This window comes from Lepus europaeus, chromosome 9 (assembly GCF_033115175.1).
Source record: "Lepus europaeus isolate LE1 chromosome 9, mLepTim1.pri, whole genome shotgun sequence".
In the NCBI taxonomy this organism is placed as follows: Eukaryota; Metazoa; Chordata; class Mammalia; order Lagomorpha; family Leporidae; genus Lepus; species Lepus europaeus.
This window is the reverse complement of record NC_084835.1, coordinates 22,705,178-22,733,117: the sequence shown is the minus strand read 5'-3', so window position 1 is coordinate 22,733,117 and position 27,940 is coordinate 22,705,178. Positions and strand designations below refer to the sequence as shown.

At 42.4% G+C, this 27,940-nt stretch overlaps 1 protein-coding gene across 1 annotated transcript in view; it reads left to right on the top strand.

The window, feature by feature from the left end:
- The window catches only part of MAP4 (microtubule associated protein 4), a 183,612-nt gene that overhangs the window by 44,773 nt on the left and 110,899 nt on the right, over positions 1-27,940 (top strand). Inside the window, 1 exon segment of the mRNA XM_062200753.1 lies at positions 27,498-27,739. Coding sequence (XP_062056737.1) covers positions 27,517-27,739 — 223 coding nt within the window. The 5' untranslated portion in view covers positions 27,498-27,516.

Here is a 27,940-nt window from a genome sequence, read left to right as displayed (position 1 = left end):
AGCGGATGGAAGACCTCTCTCTCTCTGCCTTTCCTCTCTCTGTGTAACTCTTTCAAATAAATAAATAAATATTAAAAAAAAAAAAAACCAAACTCATTTGTCATGGAGCAGGTGTTTAGACTAGAGGTTAAACCACTTGTTGAGATGCCCAGGTCCAAAATTTGAATGCTCCTGACTCCAGCTTTCCACTGATGTACATCCTGGGGGAAGCAGTGCTGTTGACTCAAATGATTGGCTACCTGCAACTCAAATGAGAGACTTGGACTGAATTCCTGGCTTCAATCTGCCCAGTTCTGGTCGTTGTAGGCATTTATGGAGTAAATTAACAGATGGGAGTTTCTGCTTCTCAAAAATACTAAAAAAGAGGCTTTTAAAAAATTTATTTATTTGAAAAAGAGCTATAAAAGGAGTCTTCTACTTACTGGTTCACTCCCCAGATGGCCACAAATATCAACACCAGGATCCATGAGCTTCATCTGGGTTTCCCACATAGGTAGCAGGGGCTCAAACATTTGGGCCATCTTTGGCTGCTTTTTCCAGGCCGTTAGCAGGAGCTGGACCAGAAGTGGAACAGCCAGGATGTGAACCTGTGCACTGGCCTGCTTTCACCCAGCTCCCGAGTCTGTGTGGTGACTCTGCGCCTCTTACCCCCACCATGCTCCTCCTCTCAGAATAAATCAACCGCAACACACTATGGGATGCCAGCGTCACAAACAAAGGGCAGCTTTATCCATAATGCCACTATACTGGTCCCTAAAAAGAGAAGCTAAAAAACTCTTGTTAAAACTTTAACTATGCTGTCCATTATAAATGTACAGGGAATTTGAAAAAAAGGAAAATTAATGTTTAGTACACATACACTATAATTTAAAATGTAAGAAACAGTAAGAATTAAAATATTTTATGTCTTTGTAGGAAAAACTTAACAAGTAGCTTGAATAGCCACCCTTCTCCACATCATGTAATTTACATTATGAACCAGGGGATCTTTTGTATGCATGTGTATTCTAAGTTTGGAATAGCTTTCAATAGTTTATCCTGTGTATGAAGACACTTAAAAAAGTATGTGGAAAAGAATAAAAACTTTGTTTTGTTGCAAAATATTTAAAATCCATGCATGGAAATTCTCTTCAAAAATTTATGGAAAATTAGTCTTATGAAAAAACTAGATATGAATTTCAATTTTTTGGTGCTCAAATGTCTCTTGAATCATTTTTCATGAACTTTTTTTTTTTTAAAGATTTATTTATTTGAAAGAGTTTTAGAGAGAGAGAGCGAGATCTTCTGTCCATTGATTCACTCCCCAAATGGCTGCAACGGCCAGCATTGGGCCAGCCCAAAGCCTGAAGCCAGGAGCTTTGTCTGGGTCTTCCACGTGGGTGGTAGGAATACAAACACTTGGTCCATCTTCTGCTGCTTTTTTTCCAGGCCATTAGTAGAGGGAGCTGGATCAGAAGTGGAGCAATCGAGACATGAACCTGTGCCCATAAGGGATGCTCCTGTTGCAGGTGGTAGCTTGAGCCACTGAGCCACAATGATTCTGCCTTCCCTTCTCCTATGCATTTTTGGCATCACACGATATATTTAAGATTTTTTTTTTTTTTTTGAGAGGCAGAGTGAGAGAGGGAGAGACAAAGAGATCTTCCATCTGCTGGTTCACTCCCCAAATGGCTGCAATATTTGGGGCTGGGCCAGGCCAAAGCCAGGAGCCTGGAACTCCATCCCAATCTTCCATGTGAATGGCAGGGACCTAAGCACTTGGACTGTCTTCCACTGCTTTGCCAGTTACATTAGCGTGAAGCTGAATCGGAAGTAGAGGAACCAGGACTCAAATCGGCACTCATGGGATGCTGGCATCACAGGCTATGACTTAACTTATTTGAAAGATTGATAGAATGGGACAGACAGAGAATTTCCGGGGCCAGCGCCCAGGCCTGAAGTGCCAGCATCCCATATGGCACTGGTTCTAGTCCTGCTGCTCCTCTTCCCATTCGGCTCTCTGTTATGGCCTGGGAAAGCAATAGAAGATGGCCCAAGTCCTTGGGCCCCTGCACCCATATGGGAGACTTGGAAGAAGCTCCTGGCTTCTGACTTCAGATCAGCTCAGCTCCAGCTGTTGGAGCCATTTGGGGAATGAACTAGTGGATGGAAGACCTCTCTCTTTCTCTGTCTCTGCCTCTCTCTGTAACTCTTTCAAGTAAGTAAAAATAAAATCTTTAAAAAAAAAAAAAAAAAGAGAGAGAGAGAAACTTTCCATCTGTTGGTTTACTCCCCAAATGAATAGCTAGACCTTGCAACAGCTAGGTCTCAGCTAGGTTGAATAAAGGGGCCAGGATCTTCATCCAGGTCTCTCACTTGGGTGACAGTGGCCCGAGAACTTAACTGTGTTCTGTGCTTTTCGGATGCATAAGCAGGATGGGATGTGGCTTAGCCTGCTGTGCAACAGTGCTGGCCTCTTGAGATTTCTTTTAATGGTAAATGTCTTGCCAACATCACTTCCTCTGGAACATCTTCATGTTTTTCAGGAAACCATTTCCCTGACTTATGTCAATAAACTCACTTTCCCTAAGTTCTTTTGGCTGCCTGTCTGGTCTTCGAATGTGGCAGGACCAGCATTCCCACACAGTAATTTCTTTCTTGTATAACTCCATTTCCATTCAATTTGAATATTATTTCCAGTATTGTTACTTTGTTTTCTGTTGCAGTTTCATCTTTATTGTCCAGTTCCCAATTATAGTTACCCATCGTTGCGAACTGTCACAGGGATTTATCACTGCAAGGTGAGGAGTTAACAGAGCCACGTGCTTTGCTGTCTGTACATGAACTGAATAACAGATGCGTGGCAACCAGCCACAGGCAGACTTTGAAGAAGTGGCATGATTTTTGCACTTACCTACGTATGTAGAGATTTGTAGGTGGAAAAGCTGGAAGCCGATTTGGTAGTTTATGCATGTACTCACAGTTAATGTACTGTTGTAACTGAAACTTGAACTGTGTTGTCAGGGACATTGGTGTTCCTTAATTAAACCATGGTAACTGAAATTCTTGCTTAGTAGAACCCAGCAAGGGGAGGACTGCCTGTATTTGTGATAGACATTAATATGGGCCAAAAATTTAAGCAGTTGATTCTTTACAGAAAATATTTTCCAGTTCCTAAATTAAGTTCATGAGCTCAGTTTTGCTTATAATCTTGCATTACTTTGCTTGTTTTCTCTTGGTATCAGAAGTATTAATCATATAATCTGTAGCAAATACCAATAGCGCGTTCAGTGTTACAGGTACTGCTTTAAAAATATTTCATATGTTAGATCTAAAAGCAGATAGTACTATTTTCCCAGACTTACATATGAGGAAACTTAAGCAAAACGGCTAAGAAATTTGCCCAAGGCCACATTCCTGAATGATAGAACCAGAATTTGTACTTCTGTGTGTCGCGCTTGTAACATATATGAACTTCATGAAATGAATTGTAAAGAATTTCTGTTTTCTAGAGTTTGCATTTAGAGTTATCTACACCTTGATTATTTGGTAGAACACCCATAAAACCCTTGGTTTTGTATGCTTTTGTATATGTGCGTTTATTTTATTTTAAATTGGTAGTATGTACATTTCTTTTTTTTTTAAGTATGTTCATTTCTAAGAATTGGTTTATCTGATTTTTCAAGTTTATTTGTATAATGGTGTATAATCTTTCCTCCTTTTGCTGAATTCACAGCATTTCTCTCGTTTTCTTTCCTAAAATTGCTCATTTGTCTCTTTCTTTCTTTTTAAAATTTTTTTTGTTCAGTCTTGCTACAGATTTCTTAACTTTGTTAGACCTCAAAAAGACCTTTTGTTGATCTTCTGTTTCTTTGTGTTGTAACTTTTGCTTATGGTTTTATTTCCTTTGAATTTATTTTCTTACACCTTACTTGTTTGCTTAACTCAATTTTCATCCTTCTTTTTCCCATCTAATCACTTAAGGGTGAAGACTTTACCCTAACTTCCCTCTTTAGATGTATCCTAAAGCTTTGCTATATAGTATTTTTATTATTATTCCATTCTAAGTATTTTCTTATTTCTATTATGATTTTTTTAAATGTAACCATTTGTTTATCATGTGTCTTTTTAAAAAATTTATTTATTTAGGCCGGCGCCGCGGCTCACTAGGCTAATCCTCCGCCTTGCGGCGCCGGCACACCGGGTTCTAGTCCCGGTTGGGGCACCGATCCTGTCCCGGTTGCCCCTCTTCCAGGCCAGCTCTCTGCTGTGGCCAGGGAGTGCAGTGGAGGATGGCCCAAGTGCTTGGGCCCTGCACCCCATGGGAGACCAGGAGAAGCACCTGGCTCCTGCCATCAGAACAGCGCGGTGCGCCGGCCGCAGCGCGTCTACCGTGGCGGCCATTGGAGGGTGAACCAACGGCAAAAAGGAAGACCTTTCTCTCTGTCTCTCTCTACTGTCCACTCTGCCTGTCAAAAAAAAAAAAAAAAAATTAAAAAAAATAATAAAATAAAAAAAAAATTTATTTATTTATTTGAAAGTCAGAGTTACACAGAGAGAGAAGAGGCAGAGAGAGAGAGAGAGAGAGAGAGAGAGAGGTCTTCCATCCAATGGTTCACTCCCCAATTGGCCAAAGCAGCCAGAGCTGTGCCGATCTGAAGCCAGGAGCCAGGAGCTTCTTCCAGGTCTCCTATGCGGGTGCAGGGACCCAAGAACTTGGGCCATCTTGTACTGCTTTCCCAGGCCACAGCAGAGAGCTGGATTGGAAGTGGAGCAGCCGGGTCTTGAAGCAGTGCCCATATGGGATGTCGGCGCTTCAGATCAGGGTGTTAACCCACTACACCACAGTGCCGGCCCCTTCTATTGCGATTTTAATTCATAGCTTATTTGTAGTGTGCTTTAACATTTTCTAATGCATTTTTCAAAAGTTCATTTTTTTATTTATAACTTAAGTGTTTCATGATGTAGATTATTTAATGATTTTTAAGATTTGAAGTGTTCTTTGCATTTGTGTACATTCATAAATGTTCCATGTGTGCTGGAAGAGAAAGTGTCTTCTGCAGTATACTGTGTAGTATGCCAGCTGAGACTTGTATATCAAGTTGTTCAAATTTTGTATGTAAATAACTGATTTTTGTCTACGTAATGTGTCAATAATTGAGCAAGGTATATTATATTCCTCTGTGAAGGTCGATTCACCCCATTTCTCTTTATATTCCTGTCAATTTTAAATAGTTATGTTATTAAGTTTATATAGGTTGAATATTTAATATTAGTAAATTTTCTTGGTGAACAGAAAGTTTTATTTATGCTAATTTGTGTTTATGAGCTTAAACTCTGTTTTGCTTGATATTTGCTTGATGTTAGCCCCCCTGCAAAATGCCTAAATACTATTCTACAGTTTACATCTTCTTCTTGCTCAGAAGAACTGAGCTGCTCTCCCCTGGTACTGATTCTGTCTAAGACCAGAAGGATGAATGAATATTTAATGAGAGCCTTTGGGGTTTCAAGTTTTTTATATTAGATGACCAGGATAAAAGGTGAGAAAGATGTTATGCTGGTCATCTAGGAACTCAAGTTCAAGTAGAATTTTTTTTTTTAAAGATTTATTTATTTATTTGAAAGGCAGAATTACAGAGAAGCAGAGGTAGAGAGAGATCTTTGATCCGTTGGTTCACTCTCTGGATGGCCACAATGGCTGGAGCTTGTGCTGATCCGAAGCCAGGAACCAGAAGATTCTTCCCAGTTGCCCACCTCAGTGCAGGGGCCCAAGGATTTGGGCCATTTTCTACTGCTTTCCCAGGCCATAGCAGAGAGCTGGATTGGAAGTGGAGCAGCCAGGACCTAAACCAGTCCCCATATGGGATGCCGGGACTATAGGTGGAAGATTATTAACCTACTGTGCCTCAGTACTGGCCTCTCAACTAGAATTCTGGGAGAGACATACATTTTAAATAAATAGTTATAAGATTGTTTATTTGAAAGACAGAGTTAGAAAGAGAAAGACAGACAAACAGAGATCTTCCATCTGCTGGTTCACTCTCCAAATGGCTGCAACGGCCAGAGCTGGGCCATTCCAAAGCCAGGAGCTTCTTCTGGGTCTCCCGTGTGGATGCAGGGTCCCAAGCACTTAGACCATCTTCTGCTGCTTTCTCAGGCCATTAGCAGGGAGCTGGATCGGAAGTGGAGCAACTGGGACTCAAACTGGCGCCCATATGGAATGGCTTAACCCACTACACCGCAGTGTTGGCCCCTTATCCCTTTTTTAATGTTGAAATTTCTCAGTGAAATTAGTTTTTTTTTATTAAGAGGCAGCAAGACACACACACACACACAGATCTACACAGACAAACCCAGAGAGGTCCCATCCACTGTTTCACTCTCAGATGCCCACAGTGGCCAGGGCTCACCGTAGCTGAAGCTGGGAGCCAGGAACACAATCTAGGTCTCACACCTAAGTTCCTGAATGGCAGGAACTTAAACACGTTAGCCATCACTGCCTTCTAAGGTATGTACTGTGGGAAATAGCCAGCAACAGGCAGTGCACCCAGGTACTAAATGCCTGCTTCTTTTATCTCCTCTTATTCTTTATCTCTTAATTTTCGCTGATACTTTACAATAAAAAAGTGAAGCTTTACTTTCTTTGATAGAGAAGATTTTCTTAGATAAAATAGTTCTCAAAAGATGAGAGCTGATTAAGTAGGAATATTTCTCCTTTAATCTCTTCTCCCTATTACTAAGCCATCTTTGTAAGGCTGCCACAAAACACACCAAACACCCGAGTAAGGGAAAGAGTTTATTGGGGTAAACCCGACAGACTGGAGGGAAGAGGTGAAGAAGGAAAAGAGGAACGCCTAATAGAGAAACAGAGACAGAGGTCAGGAGACAGAGAGGAAGAGAGAGAGAGCCAGCCATGTAATCAGGAATAAGTCCTTTTAAAACTTTGCAGATTGTGGCGGGGGGGAGGAAATAGGAGCAGCATATCCAAGTAGGATGGGGGTGGAGCTTGACACTGGTGATTGGGCCATGTGGCCACCTGGCTTCCAGCGATGGTAGCGGGGGCTAGAGCCTAGGATGGTATCAGGGTATAGATCACGCCATAGATAAGAGTGTGCCATTTTACTAACAATCTTGCTTTAAAATTAATTAATTAATTAATTTGAAATAGGGTGAGACATGGGAAGAGATCCTCCATCTGCTAGTCCACTCCTCGAATGGCTGCAGTGGCCTGGGCAGGGCCAGACTGAAGCCAGGAGCCAGGAGTTTCCTCCAAGTCTTCTGCATGGGTTCAGGGGCCCAAGAACTTGGGCCATTCTCTTTCTCAGGCACATTAGCAGGGAGCTGGATCAGAAGGGTAGCAACCATGACTAGAACCTGTGCCCATATGGGATGACAGTGTCACAGGCGGTAGCTTCACCCTCTACACCACCATGCCAGCTGCAAAAGAAATTTAGCCATATTAAATTTGCATAGTTAATACTTTTTAGTTGATAATATGAATATTTTAAGTACAAAATTTTAATAATTATATCAGTGTGGTGTTAGTAGCTGACTTCTTGAATATTTTTTTAAAAGATTTTATTTATTTATTTGACAGGTAGAATTACAGTGAGAGAGAGAGATAGAGAGAAAGGTCTTCCTTCCGTTGGTTCACCCCCGAAATGGCCACCATGGCTGGTGTGCTGCACTGATCTGGAGCCAGGAACCAGGTGCTTCCTCCTGCTCTCCCATGTGGGTGCAGAGTCCCAAGCACTTGGGCCATCCTCCACTGCCCTCCTGGGCCACAGCAGAGAGCTGGACTGGAAGAGGAGCAACCGGGACTAGAACCCGGCACCCATATGGGATGCCGGCACCACAGGCGGAGGATTAACCAAGTGAGCCATGGTGCCGGCCCCGGTTCTTGAATAATTTTTTTTGCCACATTACATGGTGCTGTTATCATTTTCTTAAAACAGAGAGAGATATTTTTATTGCTGTGCCTTACTGGTAATGTGATCAACGTGGAAAGGCAGTTTGAATGGTTATTCTTTATTGGCATTCTTTCCATAATAATGGACAATATGATTGTTGGTGGCATAAGCTATGTTTGGAAAGTTGAAAGAATGAAGTGACTGTTCTTGTTTAATTATGGCTCACCTTGAATCTATTCTTTTTCTAGTTTTTAAGAGTTTCTGTTGTTTTGGAATATCTGACTAAACTTAGTTGTTTAGCTGGCTCCTTGCTTTGTAGGTTTTTATTGTTTTGGCCCATTCTTTGTGTAAAATAATCTACTAAGGGCAGAGAATGTCTACTATCACTTAGACATGGTCCTTCCCCTTTGGGAGTTAGCACTTAGTGCAGACCAGAATGTTCTTTTTTTTTTTTTTTCTTCTTTTCTTTTGGACAGGCGGAGTTAGACAGTGAGAGAGAGAGACAGAGAGAAAGGTCTTCCCTCTGTTGGTTCACCCCCCAGATGGCTGCCACTGCTGGTGCTGTGCTGATCCAAAGCCAGGAGCCAGGTGCCTCCTCCTGGTCTCCCATGCGGGTGCAGGGCCCAAGCATATGGGCCATCCTCCAAAGCCTTCCCAGGCCACAGCAGAGAGCTGGACTGGAAGAGGAGCAACCAGGACAGAATCCGGCCCCCCAACTGGGACCAGAACCTGGGGCGCCCGGCGTTGCAGGCGGAGGATCAGCCTAGTGAGCCGCGGCACTGGCCCCAGAATGTTCTGTTATCATATAGATACAGATGATGTGTTAGTTGTGAATAACACAAGGAGAATACATTCTCAAAAGCAATCATAGAAAGAGTGATAGATAGTTGATGTCAATCTTGATATGAAGGTTTGGACCAATAGGGGAGTAGAGAAGAGAATTTCAGTTGTGGAGAACAATTTTTTTTTTTTTTAAGATTTACCCATTTATTTGAAAGTCAGAGTTACAGAGAGAGAGAGAGAGAGAGAGAGAGAGAGAGAGAGAGAGGTCTTCCATCTTCTGGTTCACTCTCCAGTTGGCTGCAATGGCTGGAACTGCGCCTGGAGCTGCGCCTATCTGAAGCCAGGAGCCAGGAGCCTCCTCTGGGTCTCCCACGTGGGTGCAGGGGCCCAAGGACTTGGGCCATCTTCTATTGCTTTCCCAGGCCATAGCATAGAGCTGGATTGGAAGTGGAGCAGCTGGGTCTTGAACAGGCACCCACATGGGATGCTGGCGCTCCATCCAGACCAGGGCGTTAACCCGCTGTGCCACAGCGCCGGCCCCTGTAGAACAGTATTAACAAGAGTATAGAGTGGTAGTAAAGTTGGCAGGTTTATAAAATGCCACAGAGTCCCATGTGTCCCAAAATATAGAGACTCTAAGTGTAAAACTGCTGCTGATTGTGGTAGATAAAACTGCAAGTTTAGCGATGTCATTTTGTCAGATAAAAGAAGAAACTCTAAAACTGGAGATGTTTGCTTATTTTTTCATTCTGTTTCTGTGTGTGACATTCTCTGATTGTCTTCTTAGTGTAATGCTGAATCCTAGGCTAATTTATAAATGATTTTTTTTCTCTGGTTCTCACTTTTGTTATTTATTCAAGCAAGGGGCATTAGATTGTCAATCATTTGACCTGATTTTTTTTGGCCAGGCAGAGTTAGACAGTGAGAAAGAGAGAGAGACAGAGAGAGAGTTATAGGCAGTGAGAGAGAGACAGAGAGAAAGGTCTTCCTTCTGTTGGTTCACTCCCCTAATGGCTTCTACGGCGGGCGCTGTGCCGATCCGAAACCAGGAGCAGGGTACTTCCTCCTGGTCTCCCATGCAGGTTCAGGGGCCCAAGCACTAGGGCCATCCTCCACTGCCTTCCCGGGCCACAGCAGAGAGCTAGACTGGAAGAGGAGCAACCGGAACTAGTACCCGGCGCCCCAAGCTGGGGTGCTGGCGCCGCAGGCAGAGAATTAGCCAAGTGAGCCATGGCACTGGCCTGACCTGATGTTTTAAATATGTATTGTGTAGGTGTAGGCTAAGTCTGAATGTTTTCTATGTTAATCAGCAGGAGGAAGGAGAAGTGAAATAGTGAAGTTTTTAAAACATGCTTTCTCTTTTTCAGATTTTTGAGAGTTTAGGTATTATTGAGAGTCTTCTTAAGATTAATTTTATTATTTTTAATTGAGGTAAAACAGAAGGTTCTCTTATGAGGATTGTTTTAGCAGAAATGTAACTGCTGTGTCATTGTCATCTCTTGTTTTGGTCCAGATATTACCAGGCTTCAGTCGACATCATGCTGCCTTGTGTCACATGGCAAACAGTGGGAGGTATCTAGCACAGATTATTCTTCCTACAGAAATAGATTGAAGTTCACTTGGACAGAAATGTGGCAGGCAGGTGCCTGTGTACAGACCCAAAATGCATTTAATCAAGACTGAATACAAGCTGCCTGTATAGTTGCTGTAAATAAGCAAGCAAGCCAGGCTTTTAGCCTTGTGATGCAAGGTTTTGTATATGTGAATATGTGGGTATATGTGTATGCAGCGTTTTTATATTTAGAGGACAGAGTTCCCTAAAATAGCAGTGGGAAAAGGAACTCTTTGTTTTGAGAAGTACATGGAAGTAAAATGTAACTTCTTTTAACCTGTATCAGTGTGTTCTTTCATGTAGGAATGTAGCTGAGCTACTGGCCTCAGCTATTCCAGTAATCAAGGGCTCTTGGCTGTGCTGATCGTCTGATGAACAGGACAAATGGTAGCTAGGACCACGCTGCCAAGTCTGGAGATGCCATCAGTTGGTGATAGTACAGCTGTTGTACTTGGAGTGTGTTGGAGACATGCAGGGGGTGGAAGTTAATGTATTCAACAGGGAGTTTGTTGCTCAGGATGCTCTGAATCTTGATGAGTTAGTTACCTGTTGTCATTTGTGAGTTTCATTTTGAGGAGGAGCTGCAGAAATTCAGATTTTCCTCGTGGGTCATGTATGCCTGTGAAATGTCCAGGTTGGTAGCTGATTGTCTAGAGCTCTTTGCTCAAAGATTTGGTTTAACTTCAAATGAAATATCATTTTGATTGGAAGTATAAAGTTTTGTTTACATAAATTAAAAATAGAACGCAGCTACCAAACAAGGATCAGTTTGACGTGCAATGGGCCTCTTAAAGAACTTCATTATAAACAAATCTGGGCAATAAAGTTACTGTTTTGTAACTGAAAGCTTGTTGGCAAACTCAAAAAATCTGATGTTGAATATGAAATCATGATGCAGGCTGTACCTCTAGCCGTGTCAGATAATAAAAGGTTTCTGGAGCTGGCTGGGACACGCTGGGTGACTTCCAAGCCTGAGAAACTAGCATTGAATTTTGACCACAGCATTCTCATTAATGTCCTGGGATAGCAATTTGGTGTTGGCTTCAAAATTCTCTGTCATTGTAATCAGTCATGCAAGAAAAGATACATAGGTTAAAATGTTAACCCAGATAATCAGTACAGTTCAGTGTGCTCCATAATCAGTACAGTGTGTGCTACATAACTCCCCAGTGCCCCCAGAAGGAACAATATATTACAGAGAAAATTGAAGTGAGCATTGCGAGCAGGCTCCTACCTTTAGTAACAATTATTACAATTTTATTATTCATGAAATTGGTTGTTTTGAACTTAAAATGTCTTAGAGAAGCTGTGTTACAAATGATAATTTTATTTCTAAAGTTGTCCAGATTATAGAGAAGACAATTTACTTTTTTCTGTAAGTGACAGGAGACAGTATTTTCAAAGATGTCAGGCTTGTCTTTGGCATTGTATTGCCTCCTTTTTTTTTTAAACCTCCTAGGCCTCAGGACCTACACACCCTTTCCCTAGTTTTTCTTCTTTTTCTTTCTTTCCATTCTACCCTCCGCCCCCCCCCCCCATTTGTTTATTTACTTATTTGAAAATCTGAGTTACACAGAGAGATCTTCCATCCACGAGTTCATTCCTCACATGGATGCAGTGAACAGGCCGGAGCTAGGAACTTCTTCTGGGTCTGTTATCCTACAAGGATTACCAAGGAGTTGGCTTGAAGGTAGAATAGCTGGGACATGAACCCTGGGCCCATATTAGATGCAGCATTATAGATGTTGGCTTAACTTGTTATGCCTACTTGATACCTTGTACAGATCTGCTTTGTTCCCTGAAACATTTCATGTCGCTGAATTATTTTTTTCCCTTTGTACATTAGAACCAAAACCAGACAGTTCCAAGGGAACCATCTTTGGATTTGGGAAGAAAACTATTTGATAAGAACTAAATTTATACTAACATGTGAACAATGGTCCTTCCATGGGTGTGTGTTCTTTTACTCATGAATTATGATATGGAATTATATTCTTTTTAAAGTTTATTTAATAAATACTTAATAGAGTTACAGAGAAAGAGGGAAGAGACATAGAGAAATTCTACTCATTCACTCCCCAGATGTCTGTTATGGCCAGGACTGGCCATAGCCAGGAGATTCATGCAGTTCTCTCACGTCGTGGGTGGCCAGAGTCCAAATGCTTGGGCCATCTTCTCTTGCTTCGCCTAGACCATTAGCAAGGAGCTGGATCAGAAGTGGAACAGTTGGGGCACAAAATGATGCTCATATGGGATGCCAGTTTCACAGGTGGCGGCTTTACCCAGTACAGCACAATGCTGGCCCCAGAATTATATGCTTTTTCCTTTTTTTATTTTAAAGATTTTATTTATTTGAAAGGCAGAGTTATGAGTGGGGACAGGAGGGGAGGAAACAGAGATCTTCCATTCCTTGGTTCACTCCCAAATGGACACAACAGCTAGGGCTGGGCCAGATGGAAGTCAGGAGCCAGGAGCTTCTTCCAGGTCTCCCAGGTGAGTGCAGGGGCCCAAGCATTTGAGCCATCTTCTGCTGCTTCCCAGGCCATTTGTGGGGAGCTGTATCTGAAGTGGAGAAGCCAGAACTCAAACTCGCACCTATATGGGATAGTGGCGTTGCAGGTGGCAACTTTAACCGATAAGCCACAATGCTGGCCCAGAATTACATACTTTTAAAGAGAGAATGCTGGCTCCTATAAATGAATCGTGTTAACAGTTTTTTAGTGAAGTAAAATGGGAGTGGTAAGAAAAGAGAGTCTGATGGTGGGAAGTTAGGCTTCTATACTTGCTTGTCATGAGTTTTTCTTCTTTCACTTTGGATCCACATCAGCTCCTTTCAAGGAGTCATTAGGGGGAAAAAGGCAGAAACAGATCAGTTGTAAACTAAATTGCTGTTTATAGTTAGATAGAATGAGCACAGACCACAAGTGAGTGACTATAGATGAGACTGATGGAGAGTTTTCAAGAGGAGTTGCTTAAAAAAGTTGCCTAGAACTTATTAGATATGATCACTTACTTAATCTGTATAGACCTGGAAGCTCTTTGTAGTTCAACAATTCGAGAGTTTGTGAACTATCCAAAGTAAACTATACAACAGACAAAGTATTTATGACTTCACCATATATCCTTATTTACTATTTATGAGCACGTAACTATTAATAGTGAGACGGTCAACAGAGCAAGATTCTGTTACATGCTTCATCATCATGATGTCATGTAGCTTCCTCTTGTATTAGTTTACTATTTTCAAACCCTTCTCATCAGATAGTTCTGCTTCAGACATGTGGTCATAATGAAAGATCAAATGTCCAAAACGCTATGCCTGAAAACTGTGTGTTCCCTTGGTGCTTAGTTAGATAATATGGGGTTTATTTTCTCTCAGAGTGGTATTAAGTCTCCTTTGATGTTAGCCAGAACTGGGTGGAGTTTCTTAAGCTCCAGTCAGACTGATTTCAAGCAGGGCATGGTGCACTGGTGAGTTTGTTTTTAGTCCTTGATTTTGCCAAAAAACCTTTGCCTTTTAATAAGTCAGAACCCTGTATTGGTTGAGAGTATTTGATATATTAAAAAATAATCTTACATCTGTATGAAATTTATTTATAGTCAGCTGAATGATGAAAGTGAATTATAAGTAGCTTGTAAAGTAATCAACCTCAGGAGTCATTTAACATAACAGTCTCATTTTACAAATTAGGGAACTCAGCCCCGGAAGGTGACTCACTCAAGGTCATATTGAGTGTCAGATTAAACCAGTGCTAAAGTGAATCACAGGAACTTCTGTACCCAGCCTTCAGATTCTCTTTCCTCCTACTCCAAATCACTTTTTAAAAAAAAATATGCTTATTTTAGAGGGAATGAGACAGAGCTCCTATCCAGTTATTCACTCTCCAAATTCCCATAACAGCTGAGGCTGGTATGTACTATGGCCAGGAGCCAGAAACTCCATTCAGGTCTCCCACATGGGTGGCAGGAACTGAATTACTTGAGCTCTCACTGCTGTCTACCGGGGTCTATATTATTAGAACGCTGGAGTCAAGTTTATTATCAGAAAACTGGAACCTAGGTTCTCTGGTGTAAGGACACAGGCACCCGAAGTACTAGGCCAAACATTTGCTCCCATCACGAATCCATTTAAAATTAACTTTATTATCTATATGTGTAGAAGAGGAATAGTATAAACGGTCAATGAGAAGTAATTATTTCTAAGCAGATATTTCTCACAAAAATATATCTTTTGACCTTCCTGAATACTCAGATTTGAAAATAATACTGTGTCATATTCCTTTAGTTAGTAACATGTATGACTAAACACTTAAGGCATAATTGAATATTAAATAACTTCACATGATTCTGTGTGAGATGAAATCAAACATTAACTTGTTACAATCAATTCTGTAATACTTGTGGAACCAGTTGACTAAATCTAGAGGGCCCTTACAGAATTTATTGTACTTGTATATGTTTTATTTTATTTTTTTTTAATTTTTAATTTTTAAAAATTTTTTTTTATTTTTGACAGGCAGAGTGGACAGTGAGAGACAGAGAGAAAGGTCTTCCTTTTTATAAAATTGGGTAACTTTAGATTATTGGAAACTTTAGATTTTTAAAAATGTATGTATGTATGTATGTATTTGAAAGGCAAATGATGACAGAGAGAGGTTAGAGGGAGAGAGTGAAAGAGATTAATTCCCCATCCATTTGTTCCCTCTCAGATGACTGTAAATGGTCAGGGCTGGGCTAGGCTGAAGCCAGGAACCTGGAACTCCACCTGGGTCTCCCATGTGGGTGACAGAGGCCCAAGCACTTGGGCCTGCTACTGCTGCTGCTGCTGCTCCCTCACACATTAGCAGGGAGCTAGATCCAAAGTGGAGTCCTAGGAATCAAATCATCACTCCTGTATGTGATACTGGTGTTGAAAGTGATGGCTAAACCCACTATGCCGCAGTGCTGGCCCCACCTTTTGATTTTAAAGCCAATACTTTTACTTCCAACACAGTTCTAGCATTGCCTTTATATATTTATTTGTCTTTTTTTTTTTTTAAAGATTTACTTATTTGAAAGTCAGAGTCACAGAGAGGGAGAGACAGAGGCAGAGAGAGAAAGAAGTCTTCCATCTGCTGGTTCATTCCACAAAGACTTGGGCCATCCTCCATCACTTTCCCAGGCTATGGCAGAGAGCTGGATTGGAAATGGAGCAGCTGGGACTCAAACCGGTGCCCACATGGGATGATATCACCACATGTGGTGGCCCTACCTGCTATGCTAGCGGGCGGGCCCCTAGCATTGTTTTTATAGGATCATTTTCGATAAGGTGTATGTGTGTGTGTGTGTATGTTTGTGCATGTGCATTTTTTCATTTTATTTGAAAGGCAAAGAGAGAGATTGATCTCCCATCTGCTGGTTCACTCCTTGAAGCTAGGAGCTAGGAACTCAATCTGAGTCTTCTGTGTGGGTGACAGGAATCCAGAGACCCAAATACTTAAACCATCATCTGCTGCCTCCCAATGTATGCATTAGCAAGAAGCTCAATTATAAGTGAAGGAGCAGGGTCTGGTGCCATGGCTCACTTGGTTAATCCTCTGCCTGTGGTGCCGGAATCCCATATGGGCACCAGATTCTAGTCCCAGTTGCTCCTATTCCAGTCCAGCTCTCTGCTGTGGCCCAGGAGGGCAGTGGAGGATGGCCCAAGTGCTTGGGACTCTGCACCCGCATGGGAGACCAGGAAGAAGCACCTGGCTCCTGGCTTTGGATCAGCGTAGCTCCAGCCGTAGAGGCCATTTGGAGAGTGAACCTATGGAACGAAGACCATTTTCTCTCTCTCTCTCTCTCTCTCTCTCTCTCTCTCTCTCTCACTAACTCCATCTGTCAAATAAAACAAAAAACAAAAAAACAAGTGAAGGAGAAGAAACTTGAACCAGGCACTCCAATTTGGGATATGGGTATTACAAGTGGCGTCTTTCTTGATTTTTGTTTTTTAAAGATTTATCTCTCTATTTGAAAGGCTTAGTGAGTGAGAGATTGAGATTGGTTAGCCATTCATTGGTTCACTCCCCAAGTGGTCCCAGTTGCTGAGGCTGGGTCAGGCTGAAGCCAAGAGCCAGGAACTCCTTCCAGGTTTCCCATATTGGTGGCAGGAACCAAAGTACTTGCGCTGTCACCTGCTGCCTTCCCATGGAGCTGGCTTGGAAGACCAGTTGACCCAGGATTCAAACCAGCACTCTGACATAGGATGTAGGCAGTAGCCTAGCCTATTATTGCACTACAACATTCTTGCCCCAGATATCATCTTACCCGCTGTACTAGATGCCCACTCTTTTGTGTTTTAAAATCATACTTGTATTTATGTTTGTTGACAAATAAAGAACAGTTAAACTGGAGTTGTAAATGCCTGGGTGGTTGATTAGATGTGCTCATAACTAAATGATCTTCCCACTTTTTCTGTTACATGATTTTCTATCAGTTTTACCTTCATGGACTGAATGTGAGCTAGTGTTCTATTTCTTAAACCAAATATCAGTGCAGGAATTGGCCTGGGAGGGTATGTGTGTGGGATGGGGGAGTTTGTGGAAAGAAACTACAAAGGACAAAAAGCTGCCTTTGGGGCCAGCATTGTGGCATAGTGGGTAAAGCTATCGCCTGCACTGCCAGGCATCACATGGGTGCCAGTTCGAGTCCTGGCTGCTCTACTTCTGAACTGACTCCCTGCTAATGTGCTGGGAAAGTGGTAGAGGATAGCCCAAGTGCTTGGGCCCCTATACCGAGGAGGGAGACCTGGAAGAACCTCCTGGCTCCTGGCTTCAGCCTGACCCAGTCCCAGCTGTTGTGGCCATTTGGGGAATAAACCAGTGAGAGAAGATTGTCTCTCCCTCTCTCTAACTCTTTCAAATAAATAAAATAATTTTTTAAAAATAAAAGCTGCCTTTGAGCATCTACACTCTGATAATTGAAATTTAAAATATATTGGTGTTTTTGTCTGTGTTTTCACCTGTGTCCTAAATTAGGAAAACTTTGTAGATTGCTTCATAGAAATATCATTATATAGTTATGGAGAAAATAATTCTGTTGGACTATTATATATTATTTTCATGTGGCACAATTGTCCTTTCAAATTCTCTTTGATCATGAAACTTCAGATAGACATTGTTTATTCTTGTCTTTGATTCCTAAGGCTTTCAAAGGCTAACTAGTAATAAAGCTAACTTAGATAGAAAAGGGAAAACCAAGTTACTTTTCATTGAACTCCTTGATATTGGAATTTGTCAGCCTTTAAAAATCTCTTCAGTGAGTCAATTTTCAGCATTTTCCCTGGCAAGAATGGGAGTTACAATAATATTTTTTAAAGATTTATTTATTTATTTATTTGAAAGAGTAACACAGAGAGAAGAGAGGCAGAGAGAGAGAGAGAGAGAGAGAGAGAGAGGTCTTCCATTCGATGGTTCACTCCCCAGTTGGCCGCAATGGCCAGAGCTGCACTGATCTGAAGCCAGGAGTCAGAAGCTTCTTCTACGTCTCCCACGTGGGTGCAGGGGCCCAAGAATTTAGGCCATGTTCTACTGCTTTCCCAGGCCGTAGCAGAAAGCTGGATCAGAAGAGGAGCAGCCGGGACTAGAACCAGTGCCCATCTGGGATGCTGGCGCTTCAGGCCAGGACGTTAACCCGCTGCACCACAGCAACAGCCCCTACAATAACATTTTGTATGTAAAGTCGTCTACATGAGCATAAAATAGGACTTTCCACTTTTATATGTTGTGAATGGAATACAGGTGCACCACTACTATCATAGGAACGTTTCAAACGGTTAAAATTATGTTTGGAGTCCTCTTTCCAGTTTTGTAAGCAAAGCTGCTAGATTCTCAATTCAGTAGTGGTTATTCAGTAATAGAATTCTTGAAGTGTGAGATGGCATTTGCTGCAGACCAAAGCTCTGATAAGCTGCAAGATTTCTGCTCCTTGCTTGAAACTGAGTTTTACCATCTTTGTCAGGTTACCTGCCAGTTTTTGTCACTTGCCCCACCCTGGTAAAAATATAATGTTTGCTGGCCGGCACCGCGGCTCACTAGGCTAATCCTCCGCCTTGCGGCGCCGGCACACCGGGTTCTAGTCCCGGTTGCCCCCCTTCCAGGCCAGCTCTCTGCTGTGGCCAGGGAGTGCAGTGGAGGATGGCCCAAGTCCTTGGGCCCTGCACCCCATGGGAGACTAGGAGAAGCACCTGGCTCCTGCCATCGGATCAGCGCGGTGCGCTGGCCACAGTGCGCCTACCGCGGCAGCCATTGGAGGGTGAACCAACGGCAAAAGGAAGACCTTTCTCTCTGTCTCTTTCTCACTGTCCACTCTGCCTGTCAAAAATTAAAAAAAAAAAAAAAATATATATATATATATATATATATATAATGTTTGCCAACCCACCTAAGTGTGGTCTGGGATAAGGATGGGAGCAGTTCTAGCTGAGAAGACTGTAGACTCTGGCTGGTTTTATCCAAAGCTGGAACAGATGACAAGAATGAAAAGCTTCTCAGTTTGTGCTCTCTAGTTTTGTTGAATTCCAGTGCTTAGGAATCGCAGATCTTAACAATTTTATCCAATCCTGTATTGTTAAAAGAGTTAATTTATTTATTTGAAGGGCAGAGAGATTAAAAAAAAAAAATGAGATGGAGAGATCTTCCATCTTTAGTTCATTCTCCAAATGCATGCCACAGCCAGGGCTGGGCTGGGCCGGGCCGAAGCCAGGAGCAAGGAATTCCGTCTGGGTCTTCAACATAGGTGGCAGAAACCTAAGTACTTGAGCTGCCTCCCACAGTGTTCATTAGGAGGAAGCTAGATCAGAAGGGGAAGCAGGACATGTTCCGAGGTACTCTGAAAAGGGATGATGGTGTCCCAGGTGGGAGCTTAAATACTGTACCACAGCACTCAGCTACCCCTCTCTTGATAATCTTAAATTTCTTTTTTTTTTTTTTAAACTATCTTGTCATATTGGATGTGCTTTAGAAAGAATAGCTGAGCAGATTAGTTTTTTTTTTTTTTAATTTATTTATTTAGACAGGCAGAGTGATAGTGAGAGAGAGAGACAGAGAGAAAGGTCTTCCTTTTTGCCGTTGGTTCACCCTCCAATGGCCGCTGCGGCCGGCGCATCGTGCTGATCCGAAGCAAGGAGCCAGGTGCTTCTCCTGGTTTCCCATGTGGGTGCAGGGCCCAAGCACTTGGGCCATCCTCCACTGCACTCCCGGGCCATAGCAGAGAGCTGGCCTGGAAGAGGGGCAACCGGGATAGAATCTGGTGCCCCAACCGGGACTAGAACCCGGTGTGCTGACGCCGCAAGGCGGAGGATTAGCCTGTTAAGCCACGGCGCCGGCCGATAATCTTAAATTTCATCAGCCCAAATGTTTTCCTAGCATGGCAAAATTATTAAATTAAACAACAGTGCCAGATAAACCGTGCCTGAACCGCACTGCAAATGACTCAAATAATAAGTTTGGTTTTCTGTGATTTACACAAAATAATTATTTTGAGGCCAGTCTGTGGCATACCAAGTAAAGCTGCCACCTGCTATGCCAGCATCCCTTATGGGTGCCGGTTTGAGTCCTGGCTACTCCACTTCTGACCCAGCTCCCTGCTAAATGCCTTTGGGAAGCAGTGGAAGATGGCCCAAGTGCCTGCGCCTCTGTGCCCACATGGGAGACCTGGAAGAAGCTCCTGGCTCCTGGCTTCAGACAGGACCAGCTCTGCCTTTTGAGGCCATATGGGAAGCGAATCAGAGGATGGAAGATCTCTCTCTTTGTCTCCTTCTCCCTCTTGCCCTCCCTGTAAACTCTGCCTTTCAAATAAATAAATAAACCTTAAAAAAAGCACATTTTATGGTATTGGTAACACCATTATGGAGTTGAGAAAGTAGTTACAAGATTGTGCAACTAATACCTAAAACCTAGGTGCTTCACACAAGTACAGAATGACTTTCTCAGATTTGATGGAAGTTTTTTTTTTTTTTTTTTTTTTTTATCTAAAAGGCAGAGTTACAGAAAGGCAGCGAGAGAGAGAGCGAGCGAGCGAGCAAGCGAGAGGTCTTCCATCTGCTGGTTCCCTCCCCAAATGGCAGCAACAGATGGAGCTGGGTGGATCCAAAGCCAGGAGCCAGAAGCTTCCTCCTGGTCTCCCACGTGGGTACAGAGGACAAAGGACTTGGGCCATCCTCTGCTGCTTTCCCAGGCCATAGCAAAGAGCTGGATAGGAAGTAGAGCAGCCCCTATGGTTTTACCTGCTATACCACAACGCCAACCCTTGGAAGTTGTTTGTACTTCTTTTGGTAATGATAAAGCAAATAGAAAGCATATAATTTTTTCCTCAGAAGATTTCACCTATTTATTAGTGAACCACCCACTTACTAGTCCTCACCCCAAATATGTCCAGCTGTCCATACAGTAGTGTCATCTTCATCTTGGTGTGGTTAAGAAGATGTGACCTTGATAGGGCACAAATATTTGTGCCGTTCATCTCAAGTGTAATTCCTTATAAACCCAGCTTGATTATTCTCCAGTGTCTCCTGTTGGAGTTATACCTGATTTTAGTACCAGTTTTCATCCAAATCCACTGGGGAATGGGGTAAAATTTTTGTGGGGTGTAAGGTGGTAATTCTGAAAGTCTTATGAGAAGGCATAGTAGGGAACAGTCAGATACACTCACCATGATGGCAAAGAAAAGGAGGGAAAAAAACGGTGAAACTTACCATTTCTGAAAAATGCTATTAGTATACATACTTTTTTTTTTTTTGACAGGCAGAGGGGATAGTGAGAGAGAAAGGCCATTGGTTCACTCTCCAATGGCCGCTGCAGCCGGCACATCTTGCTGATCCGAAGCCAGGAACCAGGTACTTCTCCTGGTCTCCCACGCGGGTGCAGGGCCCAAGGACTTGGGCCATCCTCCACTGCCTTCCCGGGCCATAGCAGAGAGCTGGCCTGGAAGAGGGGCAACCAGGATAGAATCTGGTGCCCCAACCGGGACTAGAACCTGGTGTGCCGGCGCTGCAAGGCGGAGGATTAGCCTGTTAAGCCATGGCACCGGCCTATTAGTATACATACTTAGCAATGTGTTATTATAGAAAAACAACATTAGTAAGTCAAAAATTCAATAGCTAATTAAAATACATTTTAATTGCTGTTTGTTTTGAAACAAAATAAAAATATGGGGGATTTATTCAAAATGAGATATTAGGGGCTGGCGCTGTGGTGCAGCAGGTAAAGCCTGCTGCCTGTAGTGCCAGCATCTTAAATGGGCTCTGGTTCGAATCCTAGCTGCTCCTCTTATGATCCAGCTCTCTGCTATGGCCTGGGAAAGCAGCAGAAGATGACCCAAGTCCTTGAGCCCCGGCAGCCACGTGGGAGACCTGGAAGAAGCTCCTGACTCCTGGCTTCTGATTGTTGCAGCTCCGGCTATTGCGGCCAATTGGGGAGTGAACCAGCGGATGGAAGACCTCTCTCTCTGTCTCTGTCTCTCTCTGTAACTCTGTTGTTCAAATAAATAAAATAAATCTTTAAGAAAAAAATGCTTTAAAAATGAGATTAGAGACACATTGCTCAAGTTTATATTTTGATCATGATGTGATAGCTACTATTACAAGAATTGTATAAAGACCTTAATCATGCTCAAAACCTGAGTTTTAAATAATTCTTTGTTTTATTCACAGAGAAGCTTTTCATACAAAAGTTGAATACAGTTGTGAACTTTCCATTAAATGTTTCTAAAATGGTAAATCCAGTAAAATCAGAGCCACTCTTGTTCGTTTGCTTTCAGCTGTGTGTGATGCAGTGGAATCAGAATATCACTCTGCTGTTTGAAACTAAAATGTGTTGGTTGTCCAGGGGAAATTTTAATAGTTTATTAATTTGAAAATAATTCAGTTTGTATGGAATGGCACAGCAGCTGGGACTCCAAATGGCACTCTAATATGGGAGGCAGTCGTCTCAAGTAGTGGATTAATTTACCTGCACTGTAATGCCAGCTCCTTAACCATTTTAAAAGTTGTATATATTTAAGATGTATAATTTGATGTCTTGATATACATTTACCTAGTGAAAGAATTACTGCAGTCAAGAAAATTAGCATACCCACCTCCTCACATGTATGTGTGTGGTGAGAGCACCTAATATCTACTTGCTTTGTAGCAAATATCTTGTATATAATGCAGTGTTATTAAGTATAGCCATCACTCTGTACTTTGGGTCTCTAGACTTTTTTTTAAAGAGTCATTTATTTGAACTACGTAAATAGACAAAGATAGAAAGAAATCTTTCATCCATTGGTTCATGCCGCAAATGGCCACAACAGCTTGAGCTGGGCCAGGCGGAAGCTAGGAGCCAGGATTTTCTTCCAGGTCTCCCACATGGGTTACAGGGGCTTAAGTACTTGGGCCATCTTTCACTGCCTCTCTAGGCATGTTAGCAGAGAGCTGGACCAAAAGTGGAGCATCCGGAACTCGAACTGGTGCCCATATGGGATGCTGGAGTCACAAGCGGCAAGGTTACTTGCTACACCACAATGCCAGCCCCATACTTACTCACCTTAAGTACTGCATTTTTGTACCTTTGACCAGTATTTCCTTATTTCCCCCTATGTCCCTGTCCCTGGTAAATACTGGTGTCCTCTGTTTCTGTGTATTCAGCTTTATTAGATAATACATGTAAATGAAGCTTTTCTGTGTCTGGCTTTTTTTTTCTACTTAGCAAAATATCCTCTGAGTTCATTCATGTGGTTCCAAGTGGCAGATTGTCCTTTTTTAAGGCTGATTTAATATTTTGTTCTTTACATGCTCTGTAGTCTTTGGTTAGGTTGTTTTCTTATCTTTGTTGTTCTGAACAATACTGCAGTAAACAGAGTTCAGAAATCTCTTAATTGGATTTTTAGAGACCTAATGCATTTAATAAAATTGTAAATAAAGTACCACACTGACAACATAGGGCTTCAAAACAAAACTTTAGGGGCCAGTGTTGCAGTGCAGCAGGTTAAGCTGCCTTTGCCTGCAATGCCAAAGTTCCCATATGAGTGCTGATTGTTGTCCCTGTTGCTCTACTTCTGATCCACCTCCCTGCAAATGCACCTGGAAAGGTAGCAGAAGATAGCCCAAGTATTTGGGCCCTTGCCACCAATGTGAGCGGCCTGGATAGAGTTCTAGGCTCCTGGCATCCATCTGGCCCAGAGCCTATGTGCCCATGGTTATGATACGGAGAGTGAACCAGCAGGTAGGTGGAAGGTCTTTCTTTTTTTCTTTCTTTCTTTTTTTTTCTTTTTTTTTTTTTTTAAAGATTTATTTATTTGAAAGAGTTACAGAGAGAGGTAGAGACAGAGAGAGAGGTCTTCAATCTGCTGGTTCACTCCCCAGATGGCCATAGCAGCTGGAGCTATGCCGATCCGAAGCAAGGAGCCAGGAGCTTCCTCCAGGTCCTCCATGTGGTGCCTGGGTTTCCCAGGCCATAGCAAGGGAAACCTTGGTTTCCCAGGCCATAGCAGAAAACTGGATTGGAAGAGGAGGAGCTGGGACTAGGTGCTTCAGGCCAGGGCTTTAATCCACTGTGCCACAGCACTGGCCCCAGAAGTTCTTTCTCTCTCTGTCTCTCCCTCTCTCTTTTTAGCTCTTATTAAAAATAAGTAAATGAAAACCACTGTTTGGGATGCTCACATCTCATAATGGAATGCCTGGGTTTAAGATGCATCATCACTTGTGATTCCAGCTTTTTACTGATGCAGACTCTCAGAGGCAGCGGGTAATGGCTCAAGTAGTTGAGTCCCTGTTATCCACATGAGAGGCATGGATTGAGTTCTTAGGCCATTCCTGGCTATTATGGGTATTTGGGGAGTAGACAGGTGGATCAGAGTTTTGTCACTTTTTCTCTCTCTCCATCTGTGTGTCTCTCTGTCTTTTAAAGAAATAAATTTTTAAAAAAATTTTTAATAAAATGAAGAGTGGTGTTTGGTACTTGGGAGTTAAATTTTGTTAAAAATCTTAGTGTAGCATCTGTGTATGCTTGAGGCAAGCATCCTCATTCTAAAACACTAGATATTAAAAAAAAAAAAAAAAAAAAAAAGTACAGGGCCAGGCTGTGACGCAGTGGGTTAAAAGCCCTGGCCTGAAGTGCCGGCATCCCATATGGGTGCCGGTTCTAGTCCTGGCTGCTCCTCTTCCAATCCTGCTCTCTGCTGTGGCCTGGGATAGCAGTGGAAGATGGCCCAAGTCCTTGGGTCCCGGGACCCACCTGGGAGACCCAGAGGAAGCTCCTGGCTCCTGGCTTTGGATCAGTGCAGCTCTGGCTGTTACAGCCAAATGGGCGGTGAACCAGTGGATGGAAGACCTCTCTCTGTCTCTCTGTGTAACTCTGTCTTTCAAATAAATAAAATAAATCTTCAAAAAAATAAAAATAAAAAAAAAAAAGATTTAGGACCTTGTTAGTATAATCACAAAAAAATCTAACTGTGTTTTAAGAATAGGAATCAAAGAATAAGTTCTCCCTACCTCCCTTTTGTATGAAAGATTGTCATTTAAAATTCTTGATCAGGAATTAGGTAACCATTTCAGATGGGAAGCCTGATATTAAAAAGTTAGATATGTAGCGGTAGACTCATTTATCATTTATGTTTTTAAAGGATTTTATTAGGAAGTGTATATAATTTTTTTTTTTTTTTAAACAGGCAGAGTGGATAGTGAGAGAGAAAGAGACAGAGAGAAAGGTCTTCCTTTTTGCCGTTGGTTCACCCTCCAGTGGCCGCTGTGGCCAGCGCATCTCGCTGATCCGAAGCCAGGAGCCAGGTGCTTCTGGTCTCCCATGCGGGTGCAAGGCCCAAGGACTTGGACCATCCTCCACTGCCTTCCCGGGCCATAGCAGAGAGCTGGCCTGGAAGAGGGGCAACCGGGATAGAATCCAGCGCCCCAACCGGGACTAGAACCCGGTGTGCCGGCGCTGCAAGGCGGAGAATTAGCCTGTTAAGCCACGGCACCGGCCAGGAAGTTTATATAAATTTTATACTTTGGATTTGGTAATTGGAGGTAGGATTCCCTTGTGATTTTTCAGAATTTTGGAAGTGTCTTGCTTTGTGCATGTTTTGTGATTTTGTTGGCCTCACAGTTTGATCCTTTGGGGGAAGTTACAAAAAACTAATGGAAAAAAGCTTGTGACTTTATATAAAAGGATAGTTAATATAGATGGAAGGAAGGAGTATATGGGGAGAAAGATGTCTAAAATAACCATATTTCTTGCTATGTGTTCTTTTTCCTAAGTAAAATCTAAATGGACAGTAAGAGTTTGAAGAAAGTCTGACCACTAAGTGGCTTAAATCGTAGTGAATTTTGACATTTTGGAATTTGTTCTGGTACAAAACTGTGTATATTGAGATTTTTCAGTTGCAAGTAACAGAAAATAAGTTGCCTCTGATTAGGCAAAAGAAAAATGTATTACAAAGTTGCTCACTTGGTTGTAAGAAAGAAGTTAACCAGAATAACTGAATTTAGTCATGAAGTGATCCTAATCCAGCCTTTTTCTTCCTATCTTCTGATTGGCCCACCTTTAGTCATGTTCTAACCAAAGGGGAGGGGGGGTCAGGATTTGTTTGTATGCGAAGGAGATAAGGAAGAATGCATTTTGGGCAAACATAAGCAGCACCAGTACTCCAGGCAAGAAGTCCACAATATAGCTCCTGTGTCAACTTGTCTTTAAAATACTCTTGGAGTTTTTTTTAAATTAGTCTTAATGGAAAACAGGATTAGTACTACTGTGCTCTGTATGTACTAGACACACAATTTATTAAGGCTCTTTGCCTTTTTCTATTATATTATTTCTGATTTTCACAGCTATTTGCCTATAGCTTTGCCTTATTTAAGTATATTACCCGTCTTAATTTCAGATCATGTTTACAAGCTAAGAGTCTGGTATTCTGTAACACTGGTAATCTGTGTGACCGCAAAGAAAGATCTTTCCTTCTAGCTAATTCAGGGAGCATGTCTATATTTCTTCATACCAGCAGTGCTTAGTGTTACATTTCAGTTTCTAGGATTGTCCACAAGTGACTCATGAAGAAGCAGTGCTTACGCCAAGACAAATGATGACTTCACTTGCCTGAAAGTGGTAGAACCTCTTTTTTTTTTTTTAAAGATTTATTTATTTATTTGAAAGAGTTAATCAGAGGAGAGGCAGAGAGAGAGAAAGAGAGAGGTCTTCTATCGATGGTTCACTCCCCAATTGGCCGCAATGGCCAGAGCTGTGCTGATCCAAAGCCAGGGAGTTGGGAGCTTCCTCCAGGTCTCCCACATGGGTGCAGGGATCCAAGGACTTGGGCCATCTTCTACTGCTTCCCCAGGCTACAGCAGAGAGCTGGATCGGAAGTGGAGCAGCCGGGTCTTTAACCGGCGCCCACTTGGGATGCTGGTGCATCAGGCCAGGGTGTTAATCCACTGCACCACAGCACCAACCCCAGTAGAACCTCTTTAATGGATATATTCTGCTCTGACCTCTTTTTTTGGATAGTCTTATTTAAAGATTTAATTTTATTTATTTCAGAGAGAGTGAGTTACAGACAGAGAGGGAGAAGAGGGAGAGGCAGAGAAAAAGGTCTTCCACCTGCTGGTTCACTTCCCAAATGGTCACAATGACTGGAGCTGAGCCAGGAACTTCTTCTGGGTCTCCCACTTGGGTGCAAGGGCCCAAGTGCTTGGGCCATTTTTCACTGCTTTCTCAGTCGATAGCAGAGAGCTCATTCAGAAGAGCAGCCAGGACTTGAACTGGCGCCCATGTGGAATGCCAGTGCAGCAGGCAGAAGGTTAGCCTACTGTGCCACAGTGCCAGCCCCCTTCTGTAGTCTTTTACAGAAAGTTGCTCTGGTGCATGATTTAGAGGGGAAGATAATCTTTATGGGATAGTTGAAAGGGTATGATACTCGAAATCAAAAGACTTGATTTGAGTCTTGCTGTAACTTTTGGATTAGTTGTGTTTTTATGCACTTTATTGTTATTAATAAAAAGGGTGAAATGACATTTTGTCTACAGCGTAGATATGCGAGAAAAAAAGTGATTGGCTTTTCTTGGATAGGACTTTTGAGCTTTTCTTGTTTCATTTTTTTAAATGAGGTAGCCTCTTTTAGCTCTGAAACTTCAAAGTTTGATTCTTTGTTTAAAACAACTGTTCTAGAAATGTTTTTCCTTTTGCAGGACTCATCATATGAAACATTTCTTTCCCCTTAAACAGGCAGTTGCAGTGTTGCAGAATGGCTGACCTCAGTCTTGCAGATGCACTAACAGAGCCATCTCCAGAAATTGAGGAAGAGATAAAGCGGGACTTTATTGCCACACTGGAGGCAGAGCCCTATGATGATGTTGTGGGAGAAACTGTTGGAAAAACAGACTATATTCCTCTCATGGATGTTGATGACAAAACAGGGAACTTAGAGTCAAAGAAGAAAACGTGCTCAAATACTAGCCAAGTTGAAGGTAAGTATTTAAACCAAATTGGATATATGAGTATATGCTCATAAATTGATGATTATGCTTTGGCTCATCATCTTGGAAACCTTGAAAAAACTGAGCTGAATTTTTCTTCCATCTGGTGGTTCACTCCCTAAATGCCTATAACAGGCAGGGCTGAGCCTTGCCAAAGCCAGGAGCCAGAACTACATCTGGGTCTCCCACATT